Source organism: Pinus tabuliformis, chromosome 7 (genome assembly GCF_031772625.1).
Source record: "Pinus tabuliformis cultivar Carrire ecotype Pingquan chromosome 7, CPIR1, whole genome shotgun sequence".
NCBI lineage: Eukaryota > Viridiplantae > Streptophyta > Pinopsida > Pinales > Pinaceae > Pinus > Pinus tabuliformis.
The window spans coordinates 803,009,672-803,028,135 of record NC_142293.1 but is presented as its reverse complement, the minus strand read 5'-3'; the positions used below and the strand labels follow the sequence as shown (position 1 = coordinate 803,028,135).

At 38.8% G+C, this 18,464-nt stretch overlaps 1 protein-coding gene across 1 annotated transcript in view; it reads right to left on the bottom strand.

Annotated features, from left to right (window-relative positions):
- The window catches only part of LOC149249996 (epoxide hydrolase 1-like), a 215,540-nt gene that overhangs the window by 132,130 nt on the left and 64,946 nt on the right, over nt 1-18,464 (bottom strand). The window contains exon 3 of the mRNA XM_089458879.1: nt 12,663-12,845. Coding sequence (XP_089315005.1) covers nt 12,663-12,845 — 183 coding nt within the window. The remainder of the gene's footprint in view (nt 1-12,662; nt 12,846-18,464) is intronic.

The following is an 18,464-nucleotide window of genomic DNA, read 5'->3' as shown; positions in this document are numbered from 1 at the left end:
CTGCAGCAACTGATTTATTTTACCTACTTATTTTCCAATAAGTTATTTACAAAAACCCTTCAGTAAATATTAAAATAAATTCTACTACAGATATCACACCATAATACAGAAACAAATACATGCACAAGAATCAAACACATCAACACAGATATTTTTGGACAATTGTCCCCGGAAAAACCCAATGCGGGAAAACTGGTGCAACAGAGGAGGATTTTTCTCGAGTACAACTAGGGTGCCAAACTGGCTCACCCAATAGAGACAAATCCTCCGGCGCCTCCCCTAGGCTCAGCGTCTGTCCAGCTAGCCTCTGCGCAGCTCCTAGACCCTCTGTGTCAGCATCTACCTCACTGCATCAGCACTTGGGCTCTCTGCGTCACCCACGCAGGCCCTCCAGTGACTGCGCAGTCCAGCTGCCTCTGTGTCTTCCTAAGTAGCTTTGTGTCTACCTCTCTAAACTCTGCACTGGTCCCTTGGCACTATTCCTGGCTCTCCGTTATGTACTTGCGACCTCTTGTTGCAATCCAGACCTCGAGTTCGAATTTCTCAACAAGCACCACTCCAGAAATCGAACTGACTGGTCTCCCTCAGTATATCTCCAACTAACCCTCAAGCCTTCTCTTATACATTTCCTGTTGACAAATCCAACGGTCGAAATTAAGTCCCTAATCAACAGCTAAGATTAGAATAGACTTGATCTTCGTCTCTTAGAACCTTCTCATCATTATCTTTATTAATACCCATTAATATTTTTATTTTCCTAACTTTAGACTTAGGAACTCATTAAAAATATTAATTATTTTAATAACTCTTCATATGGATGGAATTTTCCAATACGATTTCTGGGTCTTGGAGATCTCATGTGCTTTAGCCTCTCCACCACTTTTTATGGCGAGATCACATCCGATGCTACCCCAAATCAACAAATTGTTCCCTCCTATACATTATATACCCAAGTGTGGGCTTCCCCTTTATTAGCTACCCATGTACCTTGGCATGTGACCTAGGATTGGCCCCTCCATCCCCTACTTCGTACCATCACTTTATCACATGCCATCACCATTTGAAGGATGTGCCTTGGACATATCATCCCCTTTAAAAGTAGAAACCACCTAATAGGGCACTTGGTTAACCCCCCTTGGAGCTTGAAGACATTAGCACATGCCAAAGCCCACTATGGAAGGACATCCCATTCATAGTTTTAAAAACCGCTCAGAAAAACCGGTAACCGGTCAAACCGGCCGGTTAGCTAGCTGGCCGGTCGGAACCGGCCTAAAAACCCGGTTTAACCCATCACTTGCCCGATTTTTTGACCTAACCGGTAAAAACCGGCCGGTTTGGCATGCCCACCGAAAGTTGGGAAAAGGCGTGGCTGGTTTGTGGTTTAGGGTTTTGGGGGGGAGGTAAAGGTATTTTCCCTCCAAAAACACCCTCTCCAAGCTATAAGAGACCCCTCTCACTCTCATTTGTCTCACACAACTGATTTGGAGTGTTTGTGAGTGTTTGTGAGTTTGTTTGTGAGCTTGGAGAGTGTGGAGTTTTTGCTGAAGTAGTCATCTTGGGGTTGGAGTTGGAGCTATTTTGGAGATAGTGTGTAGCTGTCAGTGGAGTTGCCATCTTCAAGAGGAGGCTAAGGGAGCTAGTTTGCATTTCCAGGTAAGGATTTGCACTTGATAATTCCTCATTTGAGTCTGTTGTCCATGATTTTTTTTTTTTTGTGTTATAAACTTCTCACTTCTATGATCTACCATCCAGGGAGTCATCATGCCTCCAAAAGCCGGAGATACTGCATGGGCTCATTGTGATATGATTGATGGCAAAATGATCTGCAAATATTGCCAAAAATCCATTCAAGGAGGGGGTATTAACAGGTTCAAGCAACACTTGGCTGGGATAGGAGGGCATGTAAAGCCATGTGGAGCACCAAATGAAATAATAGGGCATATTAGGGCAAAATACCTTCAGAAGTTTGAGACTCAAGTCACTGAACCAATAGAGAAGTTTGTGGCTACACAGTTTGGGAGTCGAGACTCAACCAACTGAGTTTGATCATGATGACTGAGACTCATGAGAAGTTTCAACTTCAAGTGATAATGTTGATCACTATTATAGTATTACTATTATCATATATGTAGAGTCTAGACTGAAGTCTTGTAGTAGGCCACTGGCCCCATAGTTTGTAGGCTTTATTTTTGCACTCTAGTGGCCATTTAGAGCCTCATTGCTTATGTATTTTGTCGATGATATGTATTGCACTCGGTGCCATTTTGATATATTCACCTTTAAGGCTTTACATGGTATATCAATGAGCAATCTTTGCATATTTTGTCTCTATTGGCTTGGAATCATGGTTTTAAATCTTAAAAATAGTTTTTTTCATTAAAAAATAATTATTTAATGTATTTTTCTAAAACCGGTTCGTTTAGACCAAACCAGTCCCAGTTAGACCGGTTCCGGTCGGTAAACCGGTTCATTAGGTGGACCGGTCCGGTCACCGGTTCCGGTTTTAAAAACATTGATCCCATTATGAAGTGCCCACTTGTTGTCCATGGTTTGTAAGTTTTTTAACTCAATTTCTTTAAATGACTTGTTGTACTAGAAGGCAATGGGATGCATTGAATCTTTATGCAGGATTACAAATGATCTCCATTTTGGGTTTGGTCTCCCTATACAGGGTCCTAACCCTTCAGAGGGCTACATTAGCACATGTAGGGTGTGTGTAGAGAGCCATGGGCGTCCACAACAATAGACAACATTCCATGAATCCCTAGAAATGTTCAGAGATTGCTTGAGTTTCATCTATTGGATGAAGAAGATGCACCTAGTTCACCATGCCCACACAACCCCACAGTTGTATCATGCACTTGACAGATGACCGAGGACTTGTATGCTTATGTGGCATCACTTACATTATCATCTGAGCCCTTACAGATGGTCTATAGTTATCTTCGATCTACTTGGAGACCCATGAGGTTACTTGTGTACCCCCACACCCATTAGGAGCAAAACAGGTTTATTATTTGGAGAACAAGGAGCCAACCCCTTGTCCACTACTTTTGGGAGTCCTATTCATCATTATGGCACTTATGGTCTTCATCGAGCTTCTGAAAAGGCCCAACGACATGTATTATTGAGCATTCAACCTCTTAAGGGTCTTATTCTTTTGTTTATGAGCTAGTTTGGTGGGTTTGTCACCAAAAGTTAGTTATTTTGCACATTATTTTATTTTAGGGGCTAATGTAGGCCTAATTAGCTAAATCGAACTCATTAGAGGTGTATAAATAGAAGTGATGAGGATTCATTTTAGCATCATCATTTGGATTTGGAACTTGTATCTCTTTAGAGATTTTCACTATCCTTCTTGAAGGACAAATTTTTGGAGCATGGTATGATTTTTGATGTTTGGATTATTTTCTCAGGTCTTAGAGCTTCTTGAATGGAAAATTTTGGATGGTTCGATATATTCTTATGCAAGTACAATTTAATGCTACTTTCTTTTTATTTTTGTCACATACATTGTTGCTAAGATTTCGCTATACTAGGGCTTATTTGCTACATCTATTTATGTGAAGTTGTGGAAATTTTGTTTCTAGGTAGTGAATGCTTCATGTATGCTTCCTAGGGATTTTTCATTGTTGAAATTCATCTTGATAAGCCATTTACCTTGCAAAACGAGGTATAAAGTCTTTGAAGTTTCTTTTGTTGTTGCCCTAGTGCTAAGCAAAGTTGTCTTTGAGGCCTCCTTGACCTAGAAAATCTAAAATTCTATAGTCATAATTCTACCTGACTCCAATCTCCACAAAGGATTAGGCACTGGTCCACCAAAATGTGATCACCTTAAACCTTATTCATTCTACTCCCTCTTCTTTTCTAGGCCTAGCCCATTAGGTCCCCGAAGGCATCATTTACCTTGAAAACCACCCATAAACAACAACAACAACAAAAAATCAATCTCTTGGGCCCTACTGGGTTGGTGTGTCTCGTCATAATGAGTCTCCTCCCATCGGTGAAAGTCCATAAAGAGCAAGGAGCCTTAATGGAGGTGACAGTGGGATATTGCTCCATTGGTTCCCTTAGCCTAGTAGTAGCCCTTCAAGGATCCCCTTTTAGGACCCCAACTAGTTTGGGCGGTAACAAGCCCTCCCTATAGTTCTGATTTTCGCACGTGTGAATGATTTTAGGGCAGAATTTAGTCCTTTTCTCCTTTGCTTGGTTTGCTCTTTTCTTCTTAGATACTCGGCCTCTTCACTTGTTTTTCTAGCAACTATATCTTGGCTCTTTTGGTGAACTATTTACTATAATCTTGTGACTTCAAAAGCCCTAGTTGTAGCCCGAACGTGTGAGAGAATAAGGATAGAAATAAGCTTTAAACATTGATTCTTCTTCTTAAGGTCCTCTTGCTTTCTTCGCTTGTTTTTAGGTCTTCTTCTTGTGCTTGATTGATCATCCTTGAAATGAGGTCAAATGTATTATATATATAGTTGATCATGGAGTTCGAATAGCCCTAAATGAGGTCGACTTCATCTCAGCAGGCCGACTTGTTTTCTTCTAGGCCGACTTGGTCTTGGAGGGAGACTTTTGACACTTTTGACTTACAATAAATTATTTTTACATGATAGAAAATGCCCAATAGGGTCTATTACATATGACAATGATTATTTTGACTTCTTGACTCTATGACAAATCCTAGAAGCACACAATGGTTGCTTTGACCTATAAATAAATTGACCTTGAGCATGAAACCAATGGTATAAAAATAATAATAATAATTTTTCTTTTCTCTTTATATCAAATATATAAAATCAAGAATATGTAAGACATTATGAAGACTGAACCTAGGTACATATTTCAACAGAGACAGGCACAGTCTTGAGTAGCAAGGCAGGAAGTGCACAGAGTAGAGAAGTGATGGTTGAGGAGAGCAAAGCTCTGAAGGAGTTCGTAGAGCAAGAGAAAATTCAAGTACCTAGGAAGAAGCTACTCAAGATGGAGCCTCAGCCAGTATCTCAGTTTGAGCCTTGGGTAGTTGGTAGTTGGGCTGACCAGCAAGATGATGAGGAGTAGAGCCCAGGACGAGTGGAGGCAACCTCTCAGTCAATCATTGCAAATATAGGGAGAGTCTGATCCAAGTGGAAAGAAGATTTGTTTGGGGAGGATCAAAAGAGAGTTGGACTTCCTAGTACCACCTTCAACCAAAGAAAGTAGCCACAGAAGTACACGTGGTACATGGCACTTATGACTAAGGTGATAGACTCGCAGAGCATGGTTGGAAAGAATAGGTCTTTAGATCAGATTCCGTAGGAGAAATCAGGGAAGTCTTCTAGTCCAGAGGCAGCAACTGCAGTAGCGAAGAACGTGATAGTGTTGGAGACAGTTCCAGAGTGACGAGGCTCTTCCAAAAGCACCTTCCTGGCTAAGAGGTCTTCCCTGGCTCATGCCTTAGCTAGGAAGACCGAGTTTGTCTTTCCTTTGACCATGGACAAGTTCATGGAGACGGCATACCCATATGTAGTGTTGGAGGAATAGTTACGTGGACCTTCTTCAGTTTGACTACAGATCAAGTGGCAGACTGGAAATTATAAATTTAGAATAGGACGAGTGGAGCTTCAGTCCTTGACTGAAGGAATCGTGAGTTGTAACTCCAAGTTATGATTGGAGAGAGAAGAACCAATTCGACTCAGTTAACTTGTTAAACCACGAATTCTAAATTTGTGATTTCCCAATTTTAGCATGGATTGAATCAATAAAAGGATGACAAAAGCACATCTATTCATCATTGTTTTGTGCACAAGGTTGTGAGACAAAGCAAGCCTCATGAGTCAGTGAGAGAGAGACCTCCTCGCATGTGGTGTGCGTGGGATTTAGGAGCAAGAATGCAAGGTTATTGAGCTAATTTGCACACAAATTTAGGAGTTGCGTCCTATATAATAGGAGACTTGGTGGGCACAGAAATACAGACCTATTGCGCGGAAAAATAGGAGTTTTTGTGTGCACAAATTTAGGCCCTAGTGCACTAGGAAATAGGGTTCTTGGTGTGCAAGGTTTAGGAGCTAGATCAAGTGTATGCAAGGTGTTTCAAGCTAGGTTAGCAGTGAGAACAAGAGGGTTTTCATAGTGAAACAAATTGCCATGCAAGAGATCTAATTGCTCTAACTCTATCAATAAATTGTACAACAAAGAAGTGGGTTTTCCCAGGAAAAATTATTGTGTCTCTTGCATGACTGTGTTTTTATCTCTATGTTTATATTTCGTTGTTTATCAGTTAAAGAACTTTGTATCTTAGCAAAACTAAATTTGGTTTCAGTATTGGTTGCCTTGGTTTTATTATTGGAAATTTAACACAATATTCATCATAGAAACAATCATAGTTTTAATTGATAAAACATCCAACAATTCATACTAAAGCCTGTTAATAATCCACTTCTAGCCCTAGCAATAACTTCGTATCTGAGCAGATATTTACTATATAATGAACTTGTATTTGAGAAGAAACAAATATGAGGAAAACCACGGGCTTAGAGATGAATGTTTAGTCTCTTGCCCAAACTAGTCTCAAGGTTCTGCATCAAAAGGTTATCGAATCCAACCATTGGGACCTTTCCAGATTTTGCTTCAGCATACCTCAAACACCTCTGAAATTCTTCCACTGGAGCTCCCAAAATTTTCCTCGGAGATCAAATTTTAGATCGGGTCAAACTAGCCTCATATTAGCCTCAGTAGTCTTGGACGCAAACCTAAATTGTCAAAACTAGGCCACAAAAAAAGACGAATTTACTAGTTCTGCCTTAGGGTAACTACGATCTATTACAAGGTGCAATCAACCCTTTGAATGATCTCACAAAGACTTTCCTCAACTGTGATTTGTGGCTACAAGAATCCTTATTAATTTGCTCCAACATTTCGTCGAAGACGAGTCAAGGACATGTGGTGATTGCTTCAGGGAAAACTTAGCCTAATTTAGTCTTTGTCCAGCACAGAAAAGGACTCGATCTTTTGTTCTTAATGGAGTTTTCTAACGAGGCGGAGGAATTGCCCGGACGGCCAAAAGTGGCCGGAATCCGCGCAAAAAAATTTCAAAAAATCTTGTAGAGGCAGTGTTTGAAACGTGTTTTTGATAGTGGAAATGGATTCAGCACTATCAAAAACATCTAGGGCACCTAAAATTTTTTAGTTTAACAACTATACCTTGGATTTACAAAAATCCTTGCCGAAATTTCTCTAAATATGACCGGAATTTCCATAACTTTCCGGGCAACTCCTCCGCCTCGTTAGACTACGTCGTTCTTAATTAGTTCGTGACCACAGACGGTTATCCATCCCCAAATTTGTCATAGCGAGTTACTGACAGGATGACGTTAACACTAGAATTGTTCCATCCTGTATCAATTAAGCTCCTCGTCACAGGAAAATTGCACTCTGTCTCAATTAAGGTCCTTCTTGCCACAGGAGATCTGCGCAATGGTCTAGTCACAGTAGGCTTGACTAGAACCAGATAAGTAACCTCAAAAGTACTAAGATACTTCGACTTAGAAACTTTGCCATGTTTAGAGACAATCCGTCCAACTTCACTATGTTCAAGATCTTACCCTAGGCCCTTCCACGTATATATGTTGTTGCTCCTTGTAGAGAAAACTTGTTCCAAACAAAGTAGAAAGAAGAAAAACTAATTAGGGTGGAATCTTTCACCACTGAAATTAGAGGGAAGGTGACTAGGCAAAGTGGGATCACCTCCACTGAAACTAGTCCAAGAGAAAAGACTCTGAAACCCACAGAGCCTCAGGCTCAAAGAAGAACAAAAGCAAAATGATCCAATCCAATTCATGATCAAACGAATCCAACCCCCTTGTATTTATAGATTTCCTTGAGGGGATTTTTTTTACTTAATTAGTTGAGTGAGATTCACATGAAGCCCAAACTTTGGGCATTTTTTCCCCAGCTGCCCCAAACTTTCCCAAACATTGGGTATTTTGGCGTTTTCCTCTTTATCGGGGACTATAGCCTACAAGGATCGATAGGCTACTTCGTCCCTTGGACCAATTAATCCCTTGGGGACATTATAGTCACTCCCATTTCGCATGGTTGGAAATGGAATGAAAAGGCTTATTTGCTCAACAGTTGTGTGTTTTATTCTCTATTTCCATTAGTATTTGCTCAACAATGGTGTTTTTTATTCTCTATTTATAGTGGCTGAATACTCTTTTTTGACACAAATTTCCAAGATGTTGCTTATTTTATGCTTTAATATGTTCAAGGAATCTACTTGATGCATTGATCATGTGAGTGCTCTGAGTATTTCAAGGTTTTCTTTTCCTGAGTTGAAGTGTCCCTGTTTGGCCTTTTTAATGCAGGATTATCTTATTGAATGGTGAAACCATATGGATAACAAGATGATCTGAATTTTCTTTGAATCGCATTTCAAATAACTCATTGATGTATCTATTCAAAGTGTCCTTAAGTGTTTAAAAACATAATTACAAATTCACTCTAATTCTGTGATGAGGATTACTGTAATATTCTATTCTTGGCATCTTTTATGGATACAATCAACCTGGTTATGAATTATGATGATATGTGCACTAATTCTAAATGCTAAGTTCATTTCTCATGGAAAATGATATTGCACATTGTTGTGCCTTTGAAAGTTTAAATCAATACTACCTCACTAAAACCAATTTCACAGATGTCAAATTGATTTAAACTTTGGGAAGATATCAGCTCTACACTTGCTATTAATAAGCTTGCTATTTTGAGTGACACATAAAACAAAGGTTGAGTATAGCAGAAGCATGCAATTATGTTATTTTAACTGCACTGTGGGCATAATTTGTTAAATCTGATGGTCACTAATTTCATCTACAGTGCACCTGTATACCTGCAATCTTTCATCACTGATTTCAAGTGGGTTAAAATCTTTTTATTTTATTTTATTTTGAAATCTTAGTCCACACTTGGCATAAGCATGTGTAATATCCCTTTTGGGAATTTTGTGGTATTTTTTTGATAATTTTCTTTATAAAATTTTATGCCAGCATTTTCGCCAAAAGCCCACGAAATTACACCAAAATGCACCAGTAAATAGGAACCCATAAATTATACAAGCACAGCAAATACATTGACAATTTGCAGAAGTAAACTCAAAAAGTCAAATAACATCAGAAAATGCAACACAAAGAATGACTCGGCTTCATTTATTATAATATAGCATGTAGAGTACAACTGGAAATATCTAAGACAAAATAGAAAGAATGATAGCTGACTGGACCTCCAAATTTTTTGTTGCTATGTTGATCCTGACCTCTCAAAACTCCACAACGACTGCACTCTCCCTCCAACAACAATTGCCATTGAATCAACTGAAGACGATGAAACACCAATTGAGGACCTAAATGATCCTCGCTCCAATATCCCTGAAGCTCGATGAAACTCCTAGATGAAGTCTCCTCAAGGAGAGTTGGGTTTTCATCCAACACTCAACAGCATACCCGAGGGTTTCCGTCCTAGGGCCAGAGAAGTTGGGAACTAGGTTCTCCAAACCTCATCAATAGAATATATCAACAATCCAAGATGTCTTCTAATGGTCTCCTCCTCCTCTTTTTATAAATTTGATGGACTCCTCTAGAACCTCCTATTTTATTATTATTTTAATCATTGAGCACATTTCCCTTTTTTTATTTCAATTAAAATATTCTTTTTAATATGGGGAAATGGTAAATTGGCCACCATGCCTCCTCAGGTTACTGAAAATCAATTCTAACCTCCCCATCTTATAGATCTTCTCAGTCCGGTTTCAACGAGCTATTATATTGAGGTGCTCCATCAAATAATCTTCCCGGAAGTTACGCCCCATAATAATGCTATTTTTTTAAAGTTGCTGGAATGCAACGGAATGAAAGGCAAGTTGTGCAAATGATGGAATATGCCAAGCGAATGCCATCGGATCCCATAAAAACTCCACAAACTCCCCCAGGATCCCTGATGATGTACTCCTACTCCTGCAGCCTGGCCATCACATACCCCGGAAATCCACCCTGGCTATAGTATACAGGAAAATAAAAATAGGGACATGACAGCATGATTTAACTCAACCAGATCAGTCAAGCCATAACGATTTATGGTAATCCTAGGAAGGAACATGCCTGAAAGTAACGATCAGGTTATTACATGGCTGACATAATTGTTGGCTTAAGAAATTACATTAATGCTGGTTAAACTAACTGCACTGTGGAAATTTATGCTATTTGGATGGGTTACAGAGCTCTTATATGCAACTCTACAACTCAGCATTTAATCATTTTTGTGATTGGATTAAGATCAGTAGCCTATCTTTTATGCCACATTTAGTTGGTAAGATCTCTTTGAATAGTCAAACAAAACACTTATCTTTCACGTTCTTGAAAATGATCTAATTTGGAGAATCAGTAGGGACTGTTATAATCATTTCATCTCCAGCATTTTTATGCTTTACAGTGTTTGTCTCTCACAAGGTTAATTATTGAAAATTTTGGGCACACATGCGAATTTGATGTTCATAAGCTCCACATATCACATCCGGTTTCCTTAGTAATGGAATTATTCAATCTACTCTAATTTATCTCCCACTCCTAGTACATAATTTTGCTAGATTGACTATTAGGGTAGTTTTTTGCTTTAGCCTGAGGTATGGCGAAAGACTACTAAGGTAACAGTGGTTAGCTTGCCTATTGTTCCTCCAGGCCCTTCTACTTAAGTTAGGAATGATCCTCCTAGGGTAGAGTTTCAGAGATAACAGGCCTATTCTTGGGAATGGTGGTAAGGGAGGCACAATTTTTAGAAGGGATCTTTCCTTGAAAAGAGTGCCAAATTCAACACTAATTCTATCATAAGAAAGGATGTTAATTTACAACTTTCAGTTTTCTTGGGAAAAGAACATCAAATTTAGAACATTACTTTAGGGTTGGAACCATCCTTTAGCAAGAAGGGGCACAGTAAGGGAATCCAATCCAGCAATGTTTCATAATACCCTAGTTTTGCTGCTTGAAATGTATTGGATCATGTTGTGTATAAACCATAAATGTGCAGTGATAATGATGGGAGTCGATCCATGTGAACTTAAATAATGACCTTTGTGTAACTTTGTAAGTAATGTAAGGCTAAGACCCAACTAGTCAAGGGATGGTTGTGTAGACACAGTAAATATATCTCTATGGACTGTGTGGTCAGCATGCCATGGTGCACTCAAGCCATGTAAATATTAATGCTGGAATATAAAATATAATGGCTCAAGATGGTTGTAAAGAACACGAGAGGGGCTGTTATTCCACAAGAATGGAAGAGTAAAGGGGGCCTTTGGCAAAGTCATACTCTACTGCCAAGTGTCAACCTAAAATATCATCTCTATTCCATCATGTGCATTAAATGAAGCCATCCACCTCTTTTCACTTAGACAAGCCAATCATTAATCCATATAGAGGTTGGTGAGGAAAACAACCTCACGTAGTTAGGAAACATGGGCCAAGTACGAACACTTTGGGAAAATGTGAAGGGACCATTCTTCTATCACATGGGAAAATCATTCCATTCGTTCCTCACTCTTATCATACTTGCTTAATTGTCTTCTTGTGAACTACCATGTGGGTGTCTATCATTGTTGTACTTGAAATCATAGGATGTCTTTAAAGTTCATATGTTCTCTTGCATTTCTAATTGACCTATTTTGCCTGGCTTACACCTGTAAGCCCTAATTTGCACCAACAAGTACAAATGGCAACCTCTAACAAAAAATAAAAGAAAATGCAACCTAGATGCATCACATAGAATTGGAGCTATCACATTGTAATATTGCATAACAAGGTCATCTATGTGTGATTTAGTAAAAATTTACACCTGTCAATTTATAATCAATATAACAATCATACCTAAGATGCAATAACATAAATGTTTCTATAATGCTGCAATGAAACCCATAAAGTGGCATCACCATTTTGCACAACTATTCTAGGTTGATGGTATATTACTACTAAATGAATTTATTGAAAATGCACAAAACTATCGATTTTTCATACAAGATAGTCTTTATCATTTCCTTTTTATAGGCAATTAAACATCATTATCCATGCCCCTATAAATTACCAAGCCAATTGCATGCTTCTTTCCCAAGATAGAACTGTAGAAGTCATATCTAGCACCATGGGGAAAATTGGTTAATAATGGTCAATAAAGATGCATTTATCATTTCAGACCATGCTTTATTTAACAATGACTTCCCTGGAGGCTGGTTCAAGGTTGTCACTAGTCTACAAAAACTACATCAAATCATTGTGTTCCAAAAGTGTAGTTTCAACGTTATAGTATTTTTTCACTCAGAATTTGGCATATTGGTTTCCTTCATTGCCCTTTATGCATTAAAGGGAAAAATCATTTCAATCTTTTGTCCCATAGAACCCAAGTTAGACTGCTTGCCCATTTATACAAAGTTTATTAAGTTATTCATAATTTATCCCCCTGACACATCTGCTGAAAACATTATCTTATTTTCTTCTTTTTCGCTCTTTATTTGTAAAAATGTGAATGTAAGCGGTTTCATATGGTGTAGATTTGGAGACATAATCATAATAGAAAAAGAAAGAAGCCATGTTAAGAGAAGCCCTTCTTACAATAAAAGTGTGCCGAATGCAATAAAGGATTACCTGGAATCGGCATATATAGTAGTTTTCCCCCAAAATAGTTCTCATCCTCTCGATTGGCTTTGTTCTAGGATTACGTGGCTGAAGAACAACACTCAAATTTACTAATGCTATCACTCTATCTGGCCGAAAAAGAGAAAGGTACGACGCAATCAGAGAGCCCCAATCATGGCCAACTACAAATGCCTGCTCACAACCATCAAGATAGAATAAGAAAGTTTGACCAACGCCTCATTACAAAGAAGAATATCACTTTCAATTTTTAAAGAGTTAAAGGAGATAACAGGGCCCAAGACACATTAATGTTACCATGGACTTAAGATGACTGCTTCACTTGCTTTTGTGATGGAATGCATACATCCATTATTATTTATACGTTCATAATAAGAAAACACTTTTTAGCAAACAGAATTTACAAAAGTTTGATTAGCAATTTTAAGGTCACATACAGATGTGCAGTAACCATCCAAGGACATAAAAAAAACATATCTCTAACTGCATTCACATTTCTACTAGAACATTGTGTCCCTTGTCTACTATTGGGAATCATATAGAAAGACAAGAATATGCTATTACAACCTTGAGATTTGACATTAGATAAACAAATGACACTGGATAAAACATAGTTTCACACTGAAGATTATAGTAACTAATCAGAAACTGTGAGTCAACTAGACCAATGAATGAAAGTCCATTACCCTAATTACTTCTTTTGGCACAACACTTCCTCTAAGTAGTAAAAGCAAATACGTTTTCTTCAAATATGATGCATTCATCCCAAGTTATGTGCATATTTTGGTAATATTATAAATAGCTTTAACTTGGCCATGTTTGTTTATGTTTCACTTTTCTCAAACATTGTTAGTCATCGACCACAAAGAGTTCAAAGATATTTTGCATATGTTTTCCAAAATAAATATTTCGCTTAAGACAGACAATAAATTTTTTGGATTGTTTCTTTTTCATTTATGTTTTATTAGATTACAATATTCTTAGATCTTAATGTATTTTTTCTCTCCATGTTGAAAGGAGCTACAATCTTTACTCGTTAGACTATCCCGCATATCAGTCTTCCCTGATCCTGCTAAGAGATACCCGTTAAAGTACAATTCAGTTTGAAGCAGCCATCTAGACTTTATGAATATATTGGAGATGTGAGAGAAAGAAATCCCAAGTCGGGCAAAAGTGTACAGTTTCCACAACAAATTCTAGCATGTAAAAGCCAACTTGAAGAATGGAGTTAAAGTTTTAACAAAATATGGACACTTGAAAAGAGAACTAGAAAAAGAAGTAAAAGAGGTTCAGTAAACGATGTCAGGATATATATGTAGATATAAGGAATAAAGAAATTGAGACTCTTAAGGATTTAGATAAATATCTAAAGACAATAGGAACACAAGGAGAGGTTGAAATCAAGGATGACCATCTTTTGAAAAAATCATATGCAAACAGAAAATTATTCCATAGTGTAGTGGTTCAAAAGAAGACGAAAAGGGTGGCAGTTGGAGGTGGGGTTCTCATCAACCCAGGAGAGAAAATAGAACACACTTATGTGTAATGTCCCGAATTGGGAAATTACAGATATTTTCCTGAAATGCCTTTTAAACAAAATCTTCACAACCAAATTCTCATAAATATAACAGAACATTGCCATGTAAAATAAAGCAATCAGCATGTGGCAAACAAGTACACAATAAACCAGAAAACAATCTCAGCTTTATTATTATACGAAACAGGGTTACATGTAGATAAACTGAGAATAGCTGAAACTAGAAGCTGGCCTCCAAGATAATCTGTTGCACTGCACCGGCCCTCCAAACTGATATGAACTGCACTACTAAGCTCTCTTGTGAATTCTAGATGAACTCACCGAGGGGAGATGGGTACTCGCCTAATCCCACTAAGTCACCCGAGGGTTTCCGTCCTGGGGCTACCAGTGAAGTAGAGAACCAAGTTCTTCAACCTCTCACACAACAAGAACGATCAAATCCAAGATGTCCCCCAATGGCCTCCTCCTTCTCTTTTATAAATCTGATGGACCCCTCTAGAACCCCCAATTTTATTATTACTTTTAATCATTGAGCACATTTCCTTCTTTTTATTTCAATTAAAATATTCTTTTGAATGTGAGAAAATGGTAAATTGGCCACCATGCCTCCTTAGGTTACTAAAAATCACTTCTAACCATCCCATCCTGAGATCTTCTTGTTCTAGTTCCAACAAGCTATTACAATAAGGGGTTACGTCAAGTATTCCTCTCGGAATGCCACCTTAAGCGTAATTAATTGAGTTAGGCCCAATAATAATCTTGTTTCCCGAAAGTTGTTGGAATGCAACAGAACGAAAGGCAAGTTGTACAGATGATGGAATATGCCAAGCGAATGCCATCGAATCCCATCGAAACTCCTCAAAACCCCATGAAACATCTCCAAAAGCTCTTGGGCCTGCTGATGAAGTAAAACAACACCTGTGACCTGTTTGCCTCCAACCTTGAGAGTCCATTCATAAGGAACACTAGAAAAAGGAAAATCACAAATCCTCCCTCCCCAAGATTGCTTTCCCTCAAGCAATCCAAAGTTCCAAACCTGTGGACCAGTTTGCAGGCCCAATGCAACTGAGACCCAATCCCTGGATCCCATACAAACCACTAGGTGATGCTCTGCCTATGTGTCAACCCACCATGAATGGACCCTTCAATGCTCAGATCCCAGACCAGTCTCTGACTGAACTCATCATCAACAAATCCTCCTGGATACGAATGCCACTAAGAACAAGCATCAATGCTCCATGGCTCAAGTTGTATTATAGCTCCAGCTATGAATGTTGCTCCATCAACCACATACCAACTCATTACCTCTCTCCAGTCCAACCCTTGGCATGGGCTAAGGTCCGCCCCACTATGTAGATATAGGCCTGAAATGCTGGAAAGTTGTTGGCCTACCTCCCACCACCAACTGGAGCATGTAGTACTCCTCATGCCTAAGGGTCCTTGTTGCATTATGCTCCTCATTGATCTCCCACTAATCCATGCATGGGAAGGATCAGATGCATGTGCACTTGAATATGGTATGAGTCCACTATGTTGCACCATGCTCATCTCATGCGGCTCTGCCCACCCAATCAACGAGATATGTCTAGGAATCCCCGCCTCTCTCCCTATAAGTGGCCAACTCGTACTACATGCCCTGTCTATGTACACTCGGAGAGGGTTACTGCCTGGAAATACTACAGCTTTGCTCATTGCCACTACATCTACTTGCCCCTCGTCAATGGGTAGACCCAAAGATCGATGCACCACTATCTCCAAAAGAGCCTCCCTCATCTGACTGAAAATTCCATGCTCCACTCGTTACTTGCAAAATTGTCTTGTCAAGTCCCAATGCCTCCTGATGACCAATGTCTGCAAATACGACCTCCCTGCTAGTTGCATGCATATTTGTATGCCCCTAGTCACTGACTATCCCCAAGGACTGTTGCTCATCCTCCTCCACCATGGGCTCAATATGAGCCACTAACTGACTCTCCAAAAATGGCCCATCACACACATTGTGCTCCACTATGTGCTACACATGCTGACTCATCGAACATGGATGTATATCTAGGTTGTCATCAGCATCTCTACACGCTAAGAACCTGGATTCGTCCTAAACCCTCTGCGTGTCCTAAATTGGTCGAATCGGACATAATCCGGTGGGACACATGTCCTCCGATCGTGTCTCAATCGTGTCCGGGGAACGAGTCCATCGTGTCCCGATTCTGGGACACGTGTCCCCTTGATTTGTGTGTCGCGCAGCCCATAAAGGTTGGTTTTGGGTCATTTCTCCCTCACTTTTCTCTGTCTCTCTTGTTGTGGGAGTGAATAGCAAAGGGTTTGGAAGCATTTTGGAGGCAATTCGTCTTATTTACAAGCAGAGGGATGAGTGGTTGGAGGGAAAGACAAAGATGTTGGATGTTTTTCCTGGTGATATGGGTTTAGACAGCAATGTTGAGTTGGCATTGGCCAACTTGCATTTTAATGAGCCAATGCTAGAGCTTGTCACTTTTGACGATGGTGATATTGTTGAGGGGCCATCCTCCACACCAGCAAATGCAGAGATGACATTGGATACAGGGGAGGAGGATGCAGCAGAGGAGAGTAGTGGTGACCATGATGATGACGGTGATGCTGATTTTGATGATGATAATTGATGACTCAAGAGCTACCTACTACCTTGAAACTTGTAGTTGTTTTGTATTTGCTATTTCTATTTGCCATTGCCATTACTGCTACCTATGTAACACATTTTGATTTTGATGACTTAATGAGAAAACTGCAATTTCTTATCTTTCTCCTATTGGATCATTGATGAATCTGTCACAATTGTATTTGTATGCATAATATTACTTCGTAAAACTTACATATAAATGAAGATCTGTGTTTGAATCAATGAATTTGTATCATGAATGAGAATGTGTAAGAAATATCTAATTTTTACTATAGATATATATATAGATATATAACATATCATGTTCCAAGGGGTCAAAGTGCCCGTGTCGGACACTCGAATCCTCGTGCCCTATGTCCCTGTGTCAGATGACTTAGTCTACAGGTCTGCTCAAGCTCCTCTATGTGCTCACCATGCTGGATCGCCACTGATAGCTCACCTCCCTAGTCTCCTCCCTGCATGGGAATAATCTGCTACTCATCAAACCTATCCACCAAATAGTTATGCATACCACAGCTGTAAAAACCATAAACAGATATACAGAAACAGTAAAGAATTTAAAGCAGATACCTGCCTGAACTGCTGTAGTTGATGATGCCTGCGGCTACTCTGCTCCAATTACCGAGAGACCAATTCCACCCAGCCAGACTGAGCAGAGCCTCGCTGCTCAATCCAGTAAGCTTCTCAACAGAAGCTAATTGTCCCTCGTGCCCAGAACCTCAGAACACTCGAAGCTCTTCCAATGGCGAGTTATTCCTCCTGGTTTGACCTCCTGGTTTTTCTCCTGGTTTTTGTTGCCCTGTTCTCAACCCATTATCTGCGGGTTATAGCCTTGGGTTTGGCGATGGCCGCCCTGTACACCAGCGATTCCACCGTTTTCCCTCGTGGTGACAGCTTTCCTCATGAGCGTGAGTCACAATCCCGTTATAGGTGTTATGTTTAAGGTTTAGTTTAATTAAAATGTGATGGTCATATTAGATTATTTGTTTTTGATATAAGGTTTTGTTTATATATATATATATATATATATATATATTAATATAAAGCTCTATTTACATTTATTTTAATATAAAGTTCTATTTACATTTATTTTAATATAAAGTTTGATTTATATTTAATATAAAGTTTAGACTTTATATTATTGACATTAATACTTTATATTTTTATTTTATTTTATTAATATGATTTTTTATCAATATTCTGGAGCATATAATATATATATATATATATATAGTCCTCTTGATTCAACCATACATTACGCGATATTGATGAACAAGCAGAACTTCTTTTCCCAGAAGGGTCATGGTATTTAGCACTTATAATCAATTTAGTATAAAATACTAGTGCGGTGTATGCGACACATGCATATGTAGCTATCATATGCATGTACTGTATAACTGCTATTATGCTTGCGTCCTTTGTATTTATAGATGGGTCATTACATACACTCCCCCTTCAGAAAAATTCGTCCCGAAGTTAGAGTTTTTATCTTATCTGATTACTTATGATAGTAATTAGTACCCCCTTCTTAGGTTTTTAAAATTTTTATTTTAATATCAAGAGACTATAAAATTAGAGTTTTAGGTTTATGATTTTAATG